Below are 19708 nucleotides of genomic sequence, written 5' to 3'. Positions count from 1 at the left end.
AAAAAAATCCCTCAGGTTTGAACATTTTATCATATATTGTTATTATTTTAAATTTCTAATTCTTTTTAATTTGGTTTCTATCTGTATTATTTTCTTTCTTTTACTTGATTTTGGGTATAATTTGCCCTCCTTTGCTAGTATTTTAGGAGGGAGACTGACTTACAGGTTTGAGATTTTTCTTTTTATCTTAAAAGAAGCATTTAATAAATTTTCCTCTAAGCATTGCCTTAGCTATATCCCACAAAATTTCATACAGTGTTTTCATTCAACTCTAAATTTTTTCTCATTTACATTTTATTTATTTTTTTGAGCTATGGATTAGAAGTGTGCTGTTTAGTTTTTAAACATTTGTAGATTTTTAAAAAGTCCTCTGTTGTTGATTTCTACTTTAGTTCTGTTGAGTTTAGAAGAAATCTTTTGTATGATTTTGATCCTTTTTAATTTTTTCAGAAAATAACTATTTGGTCCATTTACCTAATTGAATGTTTTATGTACATGGTATGTATAGTGTGCTTCTACTGAATGGAATTATTATTATTTTTTTTTTGTGGTGGTAGTACTAGGGATTGGACCCTGGACCTCTGCAACTGACCCACATAGCCAGTACTTTTTAAAAAAAATAATTTTTTTATTTTGAGACAGGGCCTCACTAAGTAACCAAATCTTTGGGCCTCAGCCTCCCAGAATGTTGGGATTATATGGATGTGCTGCCACACCCACCACAATGGAATGTTTCATAATTTCGGTTGTGTTGCTGTGAAGTGAATTTTGAATAATTTGCTGGAATTATCCAGAGAAGAAAAGATGAGGATAGATGTAGAATGTGTTATAACAGCATAATCTATCCCCTTCTTCCACCCTACCCATCCACGCTCTATCCCCCCTCGCCCACCCCTTCTTTTCCCCACTCTCAGTCTGGATTTGAATTTGTGATTCTTTTGCTTTGGCTTCTTGAACAGCTGGGGGTTAGGTGTGTGCTGCTGTGTCCAGCATGGACCGCTGTGTAATCTTCCATGGCAGACACAATTTTTTTTAAAAGCCATAGTTCTTTTGCATGAAGTAATGAAACCTATTTGCCTAGTTCAGTTTGGCAACTCATATTTTTTGAACTAACTCAGGTCTCATTTCTTTAATTTCCTAATTTTGGAAATGTTCCCTGATTTTCTTTGGTTTTATTCCTCTCACCTTTCAGGTCAAGTGGAATTTGGAGTAGCACTGCCTGCAGCTCACACCAGGCATGTGTGAAGGGGAGTGATATGTAGACAGTACTCAAGTGCACACCTGACATGTTAGGGATGGGATACTGTTATTTTTAAACTGAAAATAAAGTATTGATCTTTTCGCTTTTTCTGGTGCTCAATGTTTTTGAAGTATTCTTACAGACTTGCATAATGTTTTCCTTTTTAAATTTTTCTTTTTTGGATTGTGTTTTCTTTGAGATCAGAGTATGGACATCATACCTTTGAATTCCCTGTCCTTCAGGAATAAATGTTTCATAAAAACCTGAAATGTTTATGGAAAATGTGTGTGAATAATGGTGATTGGCATCTCCAAAGTTTTGTGAGGCCTTTGACTAAAGCGGGAAACGGTCCATTGCTTGCCTGATCTTTTGATAAGTGATTTGTTTCTCTCTTCTTCCTAGCTATAGTCAGCTTTCTCAAACTGAAGTGGATCCTGTTACAGCTCTCATTCTCTGAGCACTTGAAACTTGACTGGAATGAGAAGAACTTATAGTGTGTTTTCTTCCTTTCTTAGATTCATGCCCGCAACCAAAATGAAATAATTTTTGGGCTAAATGATGGCTACTATGGTGCTCCATTTGAAAACAAGGTAAGAGGATTCTCCTTATGTTACGAGTTTTCTTTAGTGCAGGTGTGCCTTGCACTGGAATAAATATAATCCTGAAAAGCTCTGTGTCAGGAGAATCATGTTTTAAGTATCATTGCAAGTTTGTTTAGTGTGGATTAGCTTGAATGTTTTTAGAGTGAAAACTTGTTTTGTAAGACATATAACCATTCCATTTAATCTTTTCTAATCCAGACTGTATTTTCTTAAAGGAAAACCTGAAGTAGTTCTTTTCTTTTATTCTGTATGATTCCAGGGGGAGGGGTTCTAGGAAAGGTGAGTTATGATTAAATGTCATATGGCTTTCTCAGTGTTTCACATATCTTAATAACTTTGAATATGTTTCAGAATGCAAAAGTTGAGTTGTCTTATAGTCAGCACTGTCTATAGGTGATTAGAGAAAGTAGATGGTAAGAATCCTTATTTACTGAGTACCTACTCTTTACTACTATACCAGGTGATTTCTGCTCTTTTTTTCTACTTGATGATAGCCACAAGCCAGTGTGGTGAGTTTTGTCTTCCCTATTTTATAGATAAGGAAATAGGTTGTGAGGGATGAACTTCAGAGTATCTAGGAAGTGGCTGTCTTGATATAGCCCAGGTATTAAGTTCATCCTGTGCTGGTAACTGTGTTTCCCCCAAAGTAAGACCTAATAGGAAAATAAGCGCTGGTCCTTACGTGTCCAGTGTCATGCAGAGGAGTGTCCCTCACTGTTCTCTTGCTCCATGGCTGCTCTATCGTGGCAGGTAGGGCAGGGTGATTGCAGCTGGCATTTTTGATTTCTAGTTTTCAAGGCTGATTATTTTCTGGTTAAACATTATTTTCAGGGATGTAACTTACAACCCAGCAGAGTCTGCCAAATAATAATAATAATAATAGTAATAATAATAATAGCTGTTGATACTTGCTGAGTATTACTGGGATGAGAGCTTTATATCTGTTATGGTATTTAATCTCTCAATAATGCTATAGCGAAACACTAATTGTTGTTGAGGTTTTAGATAGACCAATAAGTAATGTTCCTTTTATTTATCACTAGAAATATGACAGGTGATAAATATGCTGGGTTTGGTGTCACATACCTAGGATTCCAGCACTTTCGGAGGCTAAGGCAGAGCGTTGCAGGTTCGAGCTTAGTTTGGGCAATTTAGCAACTATATGAGACTCTGTTTCAAACTTTTGGAAGAATTGGGATGTAGCTTAATGGTAGGATGGTTGCTCAGTATGCCTGAGTCTGTGGACTCAGTTTCTACCACTAAGCAAACAAATGAAAAACAAAACAAAACAACAACAACAAAAGCAAAACAAAACAAAAGGAACAGAAATGAAATAGAAACACAAAGTGGACTAAAGTAGAAGCCTTGGGCCTTTCTGGACTTCCAGCCCAGAAGTGAGCAGACTTGGTGAGAACATGAGTTCCTTGGAGCAAAATGAACACTCAGAGCTGAAGTAAGGCCCTCCCTGTTACAAGAGGAAGTGGAGAAAGACAGATAAAGAAAAAACAACTGCAGAACTTTATGTTTAATTTTAAGGGGGATATTTTGGGGGCTTGGTGGTACTGGGGGTTAAATCCAACCAAGGTCTTCACACTGAGCTATATCCCAGCCCTTCTTTATTTTTTATTTTGAAGCAGAGTCTGACTGAGTCACTAAGTTGCCCAGGTTGGGTTCAAACTGCAATTTTCAGTGATTCTTTGAAGGACTAGAATATATAAAGAACTTTAAAAAATCAACACCCTTAATATAAAGACTCAACCTCAAAATAGGCCAAAAATAGGCATCTTAAATAAATATTTCTCAGATGAAGAAGTAGAAACAGCAAATAAATACATAAAAAAATGCTCAGCATCCTTGGTCATTAAATATTAAAACAACAACAGTGTGATTCCGCCTCACTCCAAGAAGAATGATTATCATTAAGAGATCAACCAACACCAAATGGTGGTAAGGCTGTGGAGAAAAAGGAACGCTTCTTGGTTGCTGATGGGAGTGTAAACTAGTAAAATCATTATGGAAATCAGTATGGAGATAACCTCAAAAAAACTAAAACTAGAGATTCCATTTGACTCAGTTGTTCCCCTCCAACTGTCTTCCTTACAGAACTGAAAGCATCACACTTATGTTTATAGCAGCACAATTTATAATAGCTAAATCTTGGAAACAGCCCATATGCCCATCAAGAGGTGAATCAATAAAATAATCGTTGTATTCATATACAATGTATTACTGTCATAGAGAAGGATAAACATAAATCTTTTGTAGGAAAATGGATGTACCTTGAGACCATAATCTTAAATAAAATAAATTGGAAATACAAGTTTAAAAAAAATTAAGGTTACCTAGTTAACTTTAGAAACAGAGTATAGATTTCTGATTATCAAAGATAGAATAGGGACCATAAAGAGTACAAAGTTTGTTAACTTCATAGGAGGCAGAAAATACAACAGAAGACATGAACAGAAATGTGTGGGGGTAGCAGTAAGTTCACATGCGTTTGTAATCACCATAATTGTAAGTGGGTACATATTTGTATGTTTGAAATGTTTCATAAGAAAACTTAAAAATGCTAAAGCAAGAAGACTTTGAACACAGGATTAAGGTTTAAGGACATGTAGAGGAAGAGTTATACTTGAAGAACAGTAACAAAGCACATTTTAAAGCAACTTTTAAATAGTGACTAAAATCGTTTCTAGACTAGCTCTTTGGCAGTCTTTTTTGTTATATTAACTATGAGCAGAAATACTTATTGGTGCTGGCTTTTTTTTTTTTTATTGTTTTTCTTTGAGACAGGATCTCACTCTGTAACTCAGGCTGGCCTTGGACTCACTATGTAGCTCAGGATGGTCTTGAACTTGCAATAATCGTGCCTCAGCCTACAGAGTGAATGCTGGGATTACAAGCATGTGCCACCACACCTTGCTTTTTTTTTCTTTTTGCTTGATGAATAAGTTTATTGGTCTTTATCTGAAAAATCTTCATAGAAATTTGGTTTAACTCTCAGCAGCCACTCCTGAGCTCTGAGGAAGCTCACTGTCTTTTGAGCTACCCGATCTTTCCTCTGGGCAAAGGACATTTTGGGATGGTTCCACCTCTTCTTTTTAACTTCTCTCTTCAGCTTCTTTTCATAGACTGGATTTTCATGTATAGCAGCATGAGCTTTCTTATACATTTCCACCATGTCTGGAGTTACATTGTTCTTTTTTTTTTTTAATTTTTATTTATTTTATTTATTTGTGTGTGTGTGTGTGTGTGTGTGTGTGTGTGTGTGTGGCCAGCTCAGCCTGCCTGGGGGCGGGGCTGGCTGGCATGTGGTGCTGGGGGATTGAATCGCGGTCCATGTGCTTTGCTAAGCTTGTTTTAAATAGGTGGTTTAGACCACTGAGCCATCTCACCAGCCCCCTACATTGTTCTTTATCTACTGAGAGAACTGTTTATTGTAAGCATCTTCATCTTCCTCCATTAAATAATGCATATAGTCTGCGACGTTCTGACCCATAATGTGCTTCCGATGTACTTCTGCATTGAACTCCTTGCCTTCAGAATCATAACCAGGGAACTGTTTGGTGCTGTGAGGGATAGACAAGGCTCCATCCACAGCACCCTTTAGGGCTGCAAAAGCTTCATTGCCAGCTGTAGTTCTGGCAAGGCCTGCATCCAAGTAGCAGGTGACGGCACCAGGTTTGCCATCAGTGCATTCCACATTGTGTGCATCTCCAGTCACCTCCACCTGGCCTTCATAGATCTTATCCATGCCAGACCTATTGAGAAGCCTGCAGGCCAGCAGCAGCTGGTAACGGTGTGCTGCAGCATAATTTGTTAGGCCAATTTTCACTCCGTATTTTGGTAGTTCATGTGCATGTGCCACACAGACTATCATATCCCCTTCAATACTGGCATAAGCAATCTGACAGTGGTTATCTCTGTTAGTTACATGAACTATCATCCTGTATGTAGGCGTGTTGTACTTATTTTTGTCCTGTACTACCAAGCATTTCCTAGCATAGTAATCAGTTTTGCCCTCTCATCATCTTCTAAACTTTACTTGGTATCTCTTAAAGTAGGCCTTATTCTTGACAACCTTAACAAAACCTGTCCTGTGTAATATAGACCCCCGTGGTCCTACACAGACCTGCAGGCCCAGCAGCACCACATGGGGAAAAAACTGTTTTGTTTTTGTTTTTGGAGACAGGTTCTCTCTGTGTAGTTCAGGCTGGACTTGAACTCACTACTCCAAGCTGACCTTGTGGTAATCTTCTGGGATTGCAGGTGTGTGCTGCTATGCCTGGCCAAAATATGTTGATGTTAACGATGGTCTTGTTCACAGTCTCTTAAAAGTATCTTCAGTACTGTGGATCTGAAAGCTGAAATTACCTTGTATTTTCTTTCAGCTTTCTTTCTTTATCTGCTTTATCAAAAGGCTTTTCTCATTTCTGTTGAGTTTGTAGGGACCTAATAAGCCTTTCAGCTATATACTATAGTGGGTAGAATTCTCTCTCCCTAGAATGTTTGCAAACTAATACAATAAAAATCTTTTTTTTTTTTTTTTTTAAACAGAGTTAAGCAATTTAAGTTTTACTGACCCTCTAGTTTTTAAAAAAGTTTAACCTAAAAAAAAAAAAAGTTTAACCTAAGGTCATACCTCTCAAGTTTGATGTATAATATGTGCCTCATACAGAATATGAGTTAAAGAGATACAAATTAGCCCATGCCTCCAAAGATGTACGAGAATACTGTCATCTTCATGAATATGTATGATTCTTATGAAGATAAAAGGGACTGTCTGGTTTTTCTGGGACTTTCCAAAGTGATTCGGGGCATGCTCACACACCTAGATGTGGACACCCGCATTCCAGGCTTTGCACTTCTGAGACAGCCCCTCAGAGATCAGGCTTCGTGTCTGGAGCCAAACTAAAGAGTCTGCTTCTTAGGTAAAAAAGCACAGACTTCTAAATGTACGTCATGTAGGTGATTTTTCCAAAATATGGAGAATACAAATGCAAGCACTTTAGTTTAAAAAGCAGACACAAAAGATTGGTATAATCCACTGTAGATAATTCAATTAAGGATCTACAAGTTTGTTGCCAGGAGCTGACACATCACTTGTCTCTATGAAGGAAAATAAATCCTAAAAACTAACATGGCGTTTTATGTATTTTAAATCGCACTATTATATAAAAACTTAGAAAGACCCATAATATCCAGTAGCTTTAAAAGATAAACTAAAAGATAAACTTTGCTGTAATCAACTTTACCAATGTTGTTCAGGCCTGTTTAATATATACCCCCTAAAAGTCTTTAAATACACATTGGCTTTTGATCCACTTTCAGTAAGCTCTGCTGGTATTATCAGGAGTGAAGTGTTTAATTTTGTGTAGTAAAATTCATTTATTTGGTATGTAAATGTGGTGCCTCGAGTATTTAACAGCAATGTAGTTGAAGTAATTGGATAAATGATGGTGAAAAAAATCTTATTGAAAGACGACTTTTTCTTTTTGTTCAGTAAATCCCAAGTGCCTGTTATATGCTCATTATTAAACACTATTGTGGGATACAGAAGGGCAAAACAGATTCATAAACATGTCCTTGTTGTCAGTTAAGGAGGTATGGCAGACAACATGATGATAGATCTCCAGTTTATAGATGGTTTGATTTGAAAAGTTGTTCTTGATGTCATTTGTTTGGGTCTTGCAGATAATTGGAAGAGAAATATAGTACTTTAATTTGAATAGCATGGCGGGAAGAGGTGGTAATGTTTGGAAACTATGAGAATTAAAGATTAACAGTGTTGCAGCTTGAAGCTGGTGTGGGAGGAGGTTGATGAATTAGGCTGGGTGTCCTGGAGAGGTGAGTGGGTTTGGTTGCTAGGGTGGCTGTTGGGGGACTGTGGAGAATAATAGGCTTGGGTTTAGAAGGTAGAAACCTTTCAGATCCAAGTTCAGGATTTTCTTTTTTTTTGTTTGTTTTGTTGAGCTTGACATGGATTTTGCTATTGTGTTCAGGCTAGCCGTGAACTCGCTGTGCTCTTGCAGCTGGAGCCTCCCAAATGCCAGGATGGTGGGTGGGTGCCGCCATGCCTGGCTAGTACTTTTTCTAGCCAGGCATATATAAACACATAAAGATGTCTTTGCCTGTATTTCATTTTGTTAACTGCTCTTGATTTGAGGGAAGCATGCAGCCTCTTTGGGTGCATGCACACTGTCCTCGATGTTAATACAGGTTTTAGAGTGATATCAATATGAATTTAATTCCAGATATAGTTTCTGCTTACTAAAGGCAAATTGAGCAGTCTCTGGGTTTATTTCCTTATTTGTACATGCAAATAACAATTTATACCTCATCCTAAATTGTTCTGAATTTTTTTTTATTAATGTATTTGGGACAGGGTCTCACTATGCAGCTTGGGCTAGTAGTGATCCTTCTGTTTTCAGCCTCCCCAGCACTGGGATTACAGGCTTGTGCCACCATGCCTGGACATGGTGGCTGGCTTAGCAGGCCCAGGGGTGGGGCCGGCATGGCATGTAGTGCCAGGGATCAAACCCTGGTCCCTGCACTTGCCTAAGTAGGCACTTAGTCAGCTCAGTTATCGTGCCAGCCCTGTTTTGAAAATTAAATATGACAGTGTCTATGACAAACTTGGAACATGAATAGAATTTAGTAATAAGTGGGCTAGCACTGGGGTATGACCTCTTTGCTGGGTCTGTTCCCATCTCTGATGCTTTCCATAGTATCAGCATTGTGTCCCTAGCTCAGTGCCCATCTTGTATGTGCTCAATTAAATTTTGTCAGTGAATGCAGGTGAATACTTTCTGTATTAAAAAAAAAAAATTAGATGCTGAATACGGTTAGATTTCTAAATTTTTGTGTAAAAATATGCGTTTATTTCTATTTTTGAAATTATTTTTTTCTTCATTTCTGTAGGGACTTAAAGTTTAACCTATCAGTACTTGATGGAAAATGCCTGTTCCATGTTATGCCTAAGAAGTTGGATATTTAGACATTTAGGGTAAACCGAACTGCATATATTGCAGGGTAATAATAAGCTTCTGTTCTGGAGTGTTAACAAACTAAGTTTTCAGATCAAAAATTAGAGAAAAGGAAGGGCAGCAAGGTCAGCCAACTTTTTGGCCCTACCCTTTCAAGGTCAGTGAAGACTCAGGACATAGGAGAACCTATACTGTAACATCATGTAACTCAGTTATGTCCCAAATTTTCTGATCAAGGAGATTATGGGGCCACAGAAGAAAATGATCAGTGATGTAGAGTGTGCCTAAGGACAGTCACATGGAGAGAAAACATTCTCTCAGGTTTTCACAGAGAGCAAATTGGTCAAGCAATGGCCATAATTCATCCACATGGCTGACATGGACAAAGGATCTACAAACTGCGGTACAGGGTTTCAGGATAAATCCTGAGGGGATTTGACTGACCTTATCAGATACAAAAGCTACATTGTTTGTTATATAGGTCTTGCCTTATCTTGGTCTTAACCATGCAGCAGAAAAGTATAAAACGAGGTATATAAAGTAAAGCCATGTTAATATTCTGAGCTGTGAAAGCCTCAAGTCAACAACTTCTGCGGATAACCCACTGCTATTGTGGATTGCCGGACTGTGTTGATTATTTTGCTGAATTCACGCACCTGTAGTATTTAGATGCCAGTGGAATACCCATCTCTGACAGGACTAAACAAAAAAAGGGGATACAAAGGAAGTATCATTTTGTATTTGTATATACAGAATTGTTAGGATGGATGTACAGCTACTTTTGCGTAATTCAATAGGAAGAAAGATTTGTACTAATAGTGTTTGGACAGGATATCCTGTCTGCTTCTTGTACTGTGGGTAACCAGTAAGAAAATAACAATGTACAATGTATTAATTATTGAATCTGGCCTATTAATCAGCTTTGAAATTCTCATTGCTATTTGTTGCTCAATAAAATTAAAAAGCATTAGATTATTAAGAATTTTATTTGCAAACTAAAAACTACACTGGCAATATCTTTGAAGTCCAGTAGATGGCAGTGCTTTCTCATTTTATTTAATGGAAAGAAAATTTAGTGCAGGAAACGAATCCAAGTCAATGATCAAGTCTTCTCAAATGAAAGAAGCTCTCAAGAGATTAGAATAACAATTTATGATGGATTTTTCAAAACTAACCACATAACGTGATCATCTGAAGTACACAGTCAAGCTGAGAGTGAGGACTTAGGGATGACAGCAAGTCTCAGGATTTGTTTGAAAGCATGTGCAAATCTAAGTTCCTTATTTTATATCTTTCAAGGTCTGATACTTTTCAAAAGTAGCATCATTGTGATATTTTGTTGAGCAAATCACCTCTTTTAATTTTAGGTTTCTTATCCCAAAGTAAGAAAATCCTAAATAGTTGTTGTACACTACTGGGAATTTGGTGTCCTTTAGCCCTGTACTTTATATGCTAGATGAAACCAAGGCCCTGGGAACTTTATGATCTCTTGAACTTGACATTCAGGTTAGTTCCATGCCATAGATGACAACTCAAGACATGGCTATAATTACATATGTAATTAATATGTTAATAAATTCACTACACACTTTCATGTTTTTTATTCTTTAAGAATTTACCTGCAAATAATTTTATTCTACCTTTACACCTTGTGAGGAAGGTAGGCAGCAGTTATTATCATTATTTGTATTATGAGGAAATTGAACCACAGAAAGGTAAACTGGCTATAACTCTGTGTCTTACTCATTTCTCTGTGGTGAATTATGCTTACAGTTTGCTTCTCAAGACCTTTGGATATACTTCTGTTAGGGATTGTGTCTCTATTTTATAATTTTAAAAAATGATATGTTTTTCTGTGTAGAGGACATAAACTATCTTAACTTCACATATCTTTAGTATCAGACTCAGCAGCAGGTACCCAGTATACACATAGCAAATACTTGTGGTGTAAAAGAAGGGCCAACATATTAGAATGAATCGGTGCCAAAACTTGGGATCAGAACATCTCTTACCTCTCTTTCTTCCTAGCTAGTTGTTTCTTTGTTTACTATGTTACCTATTGAAAAGGTAATGGCCAAATGATTTTTGTCAGTTTTTCTTGAGATTTTTTTGTCATTTAATTTCATTAATGTTGATTAATTGCTGTTAGAGATATCTTCTTTTACTTCCAGCAGCTCAGTATCATGAACAGGCTGAACTCCAGAAAACTTAACATTTTCATGAAAAAGATGACTGTTTCCTTTTGGTGTCATATTAATGGATCTAACTTGTTTCCAAAGCACATCCCACATAATACACAAGCAGAACATTCAGAAGTAGGGATTAAGTGTCCCATGTACAGCCTATATTTTAACTACAGAGAGCTGGATGTGATATAATTTCTGTGTAGGTCTTTCAGTACACCAAAAAGTAAAAGTTGGAATATATTCTATTCAGTCTCTTCTCTATCCTCTTCACCCATCATTAAGAAACAGAATAAACAAGGGCTGGACAAATCCTCAAGGGCTTTATTATAAAACATTAGTTTTCTGAGCCCATTTTCAATCCAGGATAAAACTTGTTTCTGAGCTATTTGAGCTGGTGTGATCTCCTAGGAACAATATTAAGCCCTAAGGGTACGGAACTTTTACCATTACTAGTTTTCTTTTGCTCAGTGCCTAAAATGTGACAGACACTATATCAAATGTTTTACTTATTTAATGTGGTTAAGAACTTTGTGAGGTGTAGTTACCATCTTTATTTTATTTTATTTATGTATTTAGTACAGGGTCTCACTATGTAGATCCGACTCATAGTGATTCTCCTGTTTCCAGCCACCCAGCAGCTGGGTTTGCAGGTGCATGCCACCACACCCAGTCTCATTCACTGGTTGAGGCACCCTGGGGGCGAGACAGCATGCTGGGGATTAAACCCAGTCCTTTGCACTCTGCCTAAGCAGGGGCTTTAGTCCTCTGAGCGATCTGGTTAGCCCTACCATCTTCATTTTATAAGTGAAGTACCCTAGGAGAACACATTCAACTACTGACCCAAGATTACATGAGTCTATGTAATCCATGATTTGAACTCACATCTGACTGACTTGAAGGCTTGTTTTATTCAGACCTTTATGCCATAGGACATGTCTACATTTGTTTCCAGTTCATATAGTATGTCAGAGTCCCAAGTCTCTGTCTTTCCACTTAACCAGAGATTTCCTGCTGTGCACTGTGAGATGAAAGTGAAGTGAGAATACCTAGGCAAGTACTTTGAGTGGTGTCAAATACTTTCTTCTGTAGACCTGGGTACTTTTATTGACAGTAGGCATCCCGTGCCCAAGGCTATCACCCACCACCCACCGAATCCACATAAGTTCCACACATCAGTCACTGTGTTTGGCTTCTCTGTCTTTATCTTCCCCCTCCTTTTTTCTTGGATCAAATTAACTTGTGACAGATGTTTGGAAAATCATCTTATCCTGTAATTCGTATTTATAAATCCTGCTGCTACAGTGTGGTCCCCATTTTCTCTCTTCACTGAAGCCAGAGAATAATCTGGGAAAATGCCACATTTCCTGTTAGGAACTTGGAGGCTCTTGTCTTCTTAGCACAATTTTTGGGCTTTTGAGAATTTTAATACTGGAACATTGAGAGCCAAGCGTGGTTCTTTGTGTAGATGTTTTAGATTCTTGAGAAGTAAATAGAAATAGAGTTTCGATTTATCCTTAGTAGGGGATTCAGAGTTCAAAAATTTTTTTAACTTAAAATTTTGGAAACGTTTTTGTTATCCTCTTTTAGAGTAGATTTGTTGTGAGGGGATTCTAGAACTTTTTTTCCCCAGATAAGTCACTTTCAGTTTAAACTGTTCTTCTTGGAGCTGGTGTCCCATCCTGCAGCCTCTGCTCTTCATTATGCTGCTTTGCTCTCACTATTGCCTTCTCTTCCTCCTTGCTTCTGTCTTTTCTCACACTTACCATAATTTGTATATATGTTTTGCTTCCTTTTAGAGCATATGTTCCTTTATGGCAGAGGTCATGCCTTATTCTCTTTTATATTCCCAGGATTTAGTACTGATGCTGGTCAGTACTACCACATCGTTCTGGTCTTGTCTTTGTTGTAAAATAGGCTTTTCATAGGGATGGCTACATTAGCAAGGCCACTGTTGGTCCTCCCATCGTGGAGTAGCATTGAAGATGCTCGGTCCGCTTAATACTTCTGATTGTGAGATTGCTGTTGTTTACTGCAGGTATTTTATTTCATTTTTAAAAATAATTTCATTGAGAAACAAATAGCAATGAGACAGTTTCAAAACCAATTACTAGCACAGTTTCAATAATTAATACATTACATATTGTTGTCTTAGTGGTTATTCATTGTACAAGATGCAGACATGATATCCTGTCCTCAAACACTATTAGAACAGATCTCTCTATTCATTGAATTAAGAGAATGCAGCTGTATATCTATCCTATTTTGAGTATACACATACAAAATGGTCGTACATTTGTATTCCCCTTTTATGGTTAGTTTTGTCAGAGAAGGGCATTCTATTGTCATTTAAATATTGTAGGTGTGTGAATTCAGCAAAATATTCCAATATAGTCCAGTAGTCCATAATAGTAGTGGGTTTTTTGTAAGACTGTCAATGTCAGAAGTTTCTGACTTGAGCTTTTTTCAGCTCAACATATTAATATGGCTTTACTTTTTATACTTTGTTTTTATACTTTTCTGCTGGATGGTTAAGACCAAGATAAAGCATGACCTACATAACAAGAAATGTAACTTTTGTATCTGATAAGGTCAGTCAAATCCCCTCAGGATTTATCCTGAAACCCTGTACCACACTTTGTAGATCCTTTGTCCGTGTCAGCCATGTGGATGAGTCATGGCCATTGCTTGACCAATTTGCTCTCTGTGAAAGCTTGAGAGAATGTTTTCTTTCCATGTGACTCTCTTTAGGCGCATTCTACATCACTGATCATTTTCCTCTGTGGCCCCATAATCTCCTTGATCAGAAAATTTGGGACATAACTGAGTTACATGGTGTTACAGTACAGTTTCTCCTATGTCCTGAGTCTTCACTGACCTTGAAAGGCTAGGGCCAAAATGTTGGCTGTCCTAATTTTTCTCTAATTTTTGATCTGCAAACTTAGGTTGTTAACCCTCCAGAAGAGAAGTTTATTATTATTACCCTACAACATAGGCAATTGAGCTTAACCTCACTATCTGTCTGAATATCAAACATCTTAGGCACAACATGGAACAGGTATTTTCCATCAAGTATTGATATGTTAAACTTTAAATCCCTCCATAATATGAAGAAAAAATTAAAAAATTTTAAAAATAGGAATAAAGTTACTTATTTTTACACCAAAATTTAGAAATCTAACCATATACAGCCTTATAGCAGGATAGTCCTGTGACATGTTTTTTCTTGTCTCTTGTTTTCATTTATTACTCTTTAAAAAAAAATGTACTTGAGAAACAGTATGGCAGTAATTGGTATGTAATGCAAGCAGTACGTATTTAGAAGACCAGAATGACAGGCATTCCAAGCACGACCCTACCATTGCACTTTGCTATCTTCAGTGCAGTTGCTTAGTTCATAGGTATCAGCATATATAGTTAGTCAGAGTGAGAATCTTACCAATTAACTGCTAGTTTCAAAAACATGCTGAAGATTCTAGGATCATTGCCGTACCCATCTTGTGCATATAAATGTATGGCTTTGCCTCTGTCATGTTTCCTAGCTTTTCTTCTTGCCCTCTCTTCATTGTCTAATCCTCAAGTTCTCGCTTTCCTTTTAATTGTTTCTGTAGGTATTTTAAAACAATGACTTGTGAAGAAGAATCTGTTCATCCCCAATTGATTTAAATTAAAAAACAGAAAGAATTCAGGCTCCCTAGCTTTGCTTGACATTACTGTGTTCATTGCTCACTGTGTCTTACTATTTTGAGGGAAAAGTAAGTCTGAAATCCTGGCCTAGTTGGGATGGAGGAAGAGTATGTATTCAGGGCAGTGTCTAAGAAGAGGTCTCACCTTTCCTCTTTAACACCTTGGCATCTGAACATGGTGCAGAGGGTGTCTAAGCACTGCTGGTACTTGACAGAGATACTTGCAGTTTTTCTTCATTTAAATTTGGCTTACACTTTCAGGTAGCTATTGTAGGAATACTCTTACAAATAAACACTCTGTTTTAAATACATATTCATTATATCTGGAAAAATGTCTAAGAAGTGGGGTGGACCCTTGGCACCCATGTTATTCTGTCTGACTAAGTAAAGAAAAGCTATATGCAAAGCTCACTAATGGTTTGAGGAGTAGTAACATGTAGAACACTTGTCAGTTCATGCTGGGGAAAGCTTTCAGGAGAGTCTTTAAGTTGTTGTGGGATTTCCATTGGACTTTTATCTTCTTAATAACACATTGTGTCTGGGTATTTCAGATCTCTAGACTTGTGTCCACTGCTTGGATATTTCACAGACCTGTATTCCTATAGCCCATACTGAGCTCAGTTCCCTTCCTCCTCTCCAAAGGCCTCCTCCTAGCTAGGCATGGAACATGGCTATAATCCCAGCCACTTAAGAGGCTGAAGAGGATTCAAGTTTGAGGTCTACCTAAGCAACTTTGCAAGACCTTGTTTTGTTTTAAAATTTAAATGAAAGAATGAAAGAGATGGTTGAGGCTCAGGTAGTAGAGTACTTGCACAAGGCCCTGGGTTGAATCTCCAGTACTTCCAAAAACAAGCAAAGAAGAACCAGATCCAGGGGCTGGGGAGATAGCTCAGTGGAATAAGTGCTTGCCTGGCAAGTGCAAGGTGCTGAGTTCAATCCCTGGTACTTTAAAAAAAAAAAAAAAAGAACCAGACCCAAAACAAACAAAAAGAAAACCCAGTTACTAATGTGTTCCTTCAGTTAGGGCATAGTAATACCCTTTCTCAGGTCAAATCAAAGGAGTCATTCTGGAGCCCTTTCTCTTAGAATCACTACTGATGGTGGCCTTATCAAATACCTACTACTTCTTTACTTATTGATATGTCCAAAATGCTACTCATGTCCCTCCTTTTTTCAAATCAAGTCAGTATAGTGTTTTCCACTAATAATTAATAGCTTAATTAACAGCTTTTTAAAAATTTTATGTATTTGGTACAGAGTCTCACCACATAGGTCTTGACTCAATAGTGATCCTCCTGTTTTCAGCCTTCCCAGCGCTGGGATTATAGGGGTGCACCACCACATCCAGACTCATTTGCTGGCTCAGTACACCAGAGGGCGGGGCTGGCATGGTGTGCGGTACTGGGGATTGAACCCTGATTCCTGTGCTTGCCTAAGCATGCTTGTAGCTTGCAAAGTCCTATTGTGACTTGATTTCTTATTTCTTTTCTTTCTTTTTTTTTTTTTTTATGTATTCAATACAGGGTCTACAGGGTCTTACTACACAGATCAGACTTGTACTGATCCTTCCTGTTTTTCAGCCTTCCAAGTGCTGGGATTATAGGCGTGCATTGCCATGCCCAGTCTCGTTTGCTGTCTCAGGGTGCCCTAGGGTTGGGGCTGGCATGGCAGGCTGGGATCGAACCCCCCGGCCCCTGAGTCTGCCTAAGCAGGCACTTCAATCTGCTGAATTATCTGTTTAACCTTTAATTTCTTATTTCTAAATATCTCACACTTAACCTTTTCTTATGATACAATTTCTCCATTTCAGTATTTGCCTATTATCATAAGAAGGTTTTCTTTTTCTGAGGTATATCTCTTTTTTGTGTGTGGTCAGCTCAGGCGTGCCCAGGCAGGGCTGGCGTGGTGTGTGGTGCCAAGGATCAAACCACTGTCTCTGTGCTTTGCCTAAGCTTGCCTAAGCAGGCGCTTTAGGCCACTGAGCTATCTCACTGGCCCATGGTATATTTCTTTCTTTTTTAAATTTTATTTTTCTTAATTTTATTGATAAAGAAATAGCAATGAGACAGTTTCAAAACAGGTTAGTAGGACAGTTACAATTGTTACTCCATTGCATATTGTTGTCTTCCTAGTAGTTATTCATAGTACAAAATGCAGACATGATATCTTGTCTAAACACTATTAGTACAAATGTTCTCATTGAAAGTAACTGTATATCTACCCTAATTTGTATATATATTAATACAATATAGTCCTTCATTTGTATCCCCCTTTTTTTGTTTAGTTTTGTCAGAGGTGGGTATTCCATTGCCATTCAGATAATGTAGATGCGAGAATTCAGCAAAATAATCCATATAGTCCAGTAGTCCATAATGGTAGTGGGTTATCAGCAGGACTGGCAATGTCAGATGTAGTTAACTTGAGCCTTTAGCAGTTTATTTTAAATGGATTGCACTGTAAATTTGACTACGTTGAAGAAAAATCTAAGTTAAATCTTCTCCCACCCACACTTTAATTTTAGTTGTCACAATTTACATATTTGTGTGATTTTTCTAACAAGTTATTATAGTTACTAGTCCTTTAAGTAATTTTGTTCTTTTAATTTTTGAATTTAAAGTATTTTGTGTAGACACTTGATTATACCATTGGAGTATTCTTGATTTGACTACATACTGTTTTTGCTCAGTGTCTACTAGGAATTTGCTTCAGGAGCCTCCATGGGTAGCAAACTTGGCCCATGGTATATTTGTTAAGTGAAGTTTGTGTACCCCCTTTTTAAAAATGCTCCTGTAGTACCTGGCAGTACATTTCACGCACCACTACCTTCTTCTGTTGTATTCTGATTGCTCACTTGCTTGTCTCTCTTTCCTGCCAGACTGTAATCTACATGAAGGCAAGGACAGTGTCTGTCTTCACAATTTATTCCTAGTGCTTAGCACTGTGCTTGTTGTATAATAACAGTTCAATAAATATTTGTTGAATGAGAGATTAAAACTTCCATAGTGATAAATAACTGGAAGTTCCATTGGGATGTATTTCTTGGTTGTCATTTTTAGTATGGTTGTTACTCAAAATTGTTATTCTTGCTGTCTCCGTGGTGTCTGTTTCTGGATAGACACCTGTTGTTTCTAAATTATTACACTTTGAATGGAACTCTTCAATTTTCTATCCAGGCTTGTTTCTTATCCAGTTTTCTACATCTTTATTAACTATTCCATTTATCCAAGACTTAAGTCATGTCAGTTTTGATTGATATCTTTTTATCTGCATGTTCTGTCAGCTACTAGACTCTAAAGTTTTGCTTTGAAATATCTCTTGTATCCATGGCTACTTTCAGCTTCATTGGTGCAATCCAACCTCAGATCAACATTCCCAAAGGTCTGGGTTATTGCAGTAGTTTCCTTGCGGGCCTGTGGATTCCACTTGCTGCTTCCACTCTGTCTTGCTTACCCCTGCCTGATAAATCTTGCTAAAGCTTACTTCCATTTTTTATTCCTTTGCTTTAAAATTACATGAATTTTCATTGTCTGCTGATGTATCTAAATCTCTGACCTTATTTCCTTCTGTCCATCAGTCCAAATTCAGTCGGTTGTGTACTATTTTTGGTTCTATCTCTGCTTCTCTTCCTCTGTCTCTCTCTCCCCTTCTCTCTGTTTCTTCCTCCTGCCTTTTCCTCAAGATCATTGTTATTGATGCAGTTTGGGCTCTCAGTACTTCTAGTATAGATAGATTTTTATAATAGCCAGCTTACTGGTATTTGGGCATTTTGCCTCCTGTAAGTCATCATATTTATCATGACCAAAGTAACCTTCCTTATACATCTCTGATCATTATTCTACAGTGTCAGAGACCCCTGCATGAGTCTTTGTTGCCCATAAGTTGTCTTTACCTTGTAGCACAAGATTCAAGGCTTTTGGTGCCCTGGACCTCCTGGCCTATGTATTCAGCTGTATCTCCCACTACTTTCCTCTCTAGCGTTCCAAATAATTTCCACATCACTGAAGCTGAACAAATTGGACGACTATTTAATTTTCTCTGAATGCAGCTTATGTTCTCCCACTGTCATGCTTTGGCTAAAGGTGTTCAGTCTGTGTGGGGCTTTCCTTCCCTGCCAGCAGCTTTTCAGTACTACCTAATCCATCCCAGTTCTGCCATCTCTGCTGCCTTTGATGTTCCTGCTTCTCCTAGATGGAATCTGTACCGTATCAGAACTACTGTAGCTTTATAATACATTATTTTATGATGCTCTTGCATTATTTACTTCAGTTAGAAATCAAATTGGGTTATGTACTTTGTGGGGCTGTTAGCACGATTGGCCTAACACCCTCTGTGTACCAAGTGTTCAGTGAATACTGAAATGAATAAGGATATATAATGCTATTTCCTTCAAAATTAATTATTCTGCCGAGTAAGTTATTTCTGTGTGACTTTTGCAGTTGTAATGAAGTTAAGGAAAATCTTGTGACAGTTTTATCAGCTAAAACTCTCAAAATGTACAGTATCATGTTTTAAAAGATGACTTATCCAGTGAGCTAGTATAGGGGTAAGCAAATTATAGACCAGCACATGCTTTTGTGTGTCCTGTGAGTTAAGAATGATTTTTACAGTTTTAAGGAATTTGAAAAAATTAGTCATAGAACGACATATGGCCCCCAAAGCCAAAAATAGTATCTGGCCCTTTATGGAAAAAGTTTGCTGACCACTGATCTAGAAAAACACCTGATTTGTCTGGAATTACTTCTGCTTATTGACTATGGGAAATTATCTGTTTCCCTGAACAGTTTTAACAGGCAGTAACCAGACCGGCGACTGTTCTCTTCCTTGAGAAAGAATCATTAGGCCTGGCTGCAGAAGACTTTCAAGTGACATGTAAATCTTTTTTAGACTCTCTGGCACTTGGCAGTATCTCACACAGATAGCTAGATGTGAATGGGTCTTTTCTTTCCATTATAATCTTTCATCAGTGCTCTGTCAGAATCGTGCATCTGGTGAAGCCAGATGCCGATCAGAA

The 19708-nt window shown here is 37.6% G+C and overlaps 1 protein-coding gene across 4 annotated transcripts in view; it reads left to right on the top strand.

Annotated features, from left to right (window-relative positions):
* Positions 1-19708, top strand: part of Uvrag (UV radiation resistance associated) — a 379986-nt gene that overhangs the window by 81415 nt on the left and 278863 nt on the right. For all 4 annotated transcript variants that reach the window (XM_023716656.1, XM_023716655.1, XM_023716657.1 and 1 more), the window contains one exon: positions 1756-1830. In XM_023716656.1, coding sequence (XP_023572424.1) covers positions 1756-1830 — 75 coding nt within the window. The remainder of the gene's footprint in view (positions 1-1755; positions 1831-19708) is intronic.

Source organism: Octodon degus, unplaced genomic scaffold (assembly GCF_000260255.1).
Source record: "Octodon degus isolate 3935 unplaced genomic scaffold, OctDeg1.0 scaffold00049, whole genome shotgun sequence".
Taxonomy (NCBI): Eukaryota; Metazoa; Chordata; class Mammalia; order Rodentia; family Octodontidae; genus Octodon; species Octodon degus.
The sequence above is the reverse complement of the archived record's forward strand: the minus strand, read 5'-3'. Positions and strand labels throughout refer to the sequence as shown.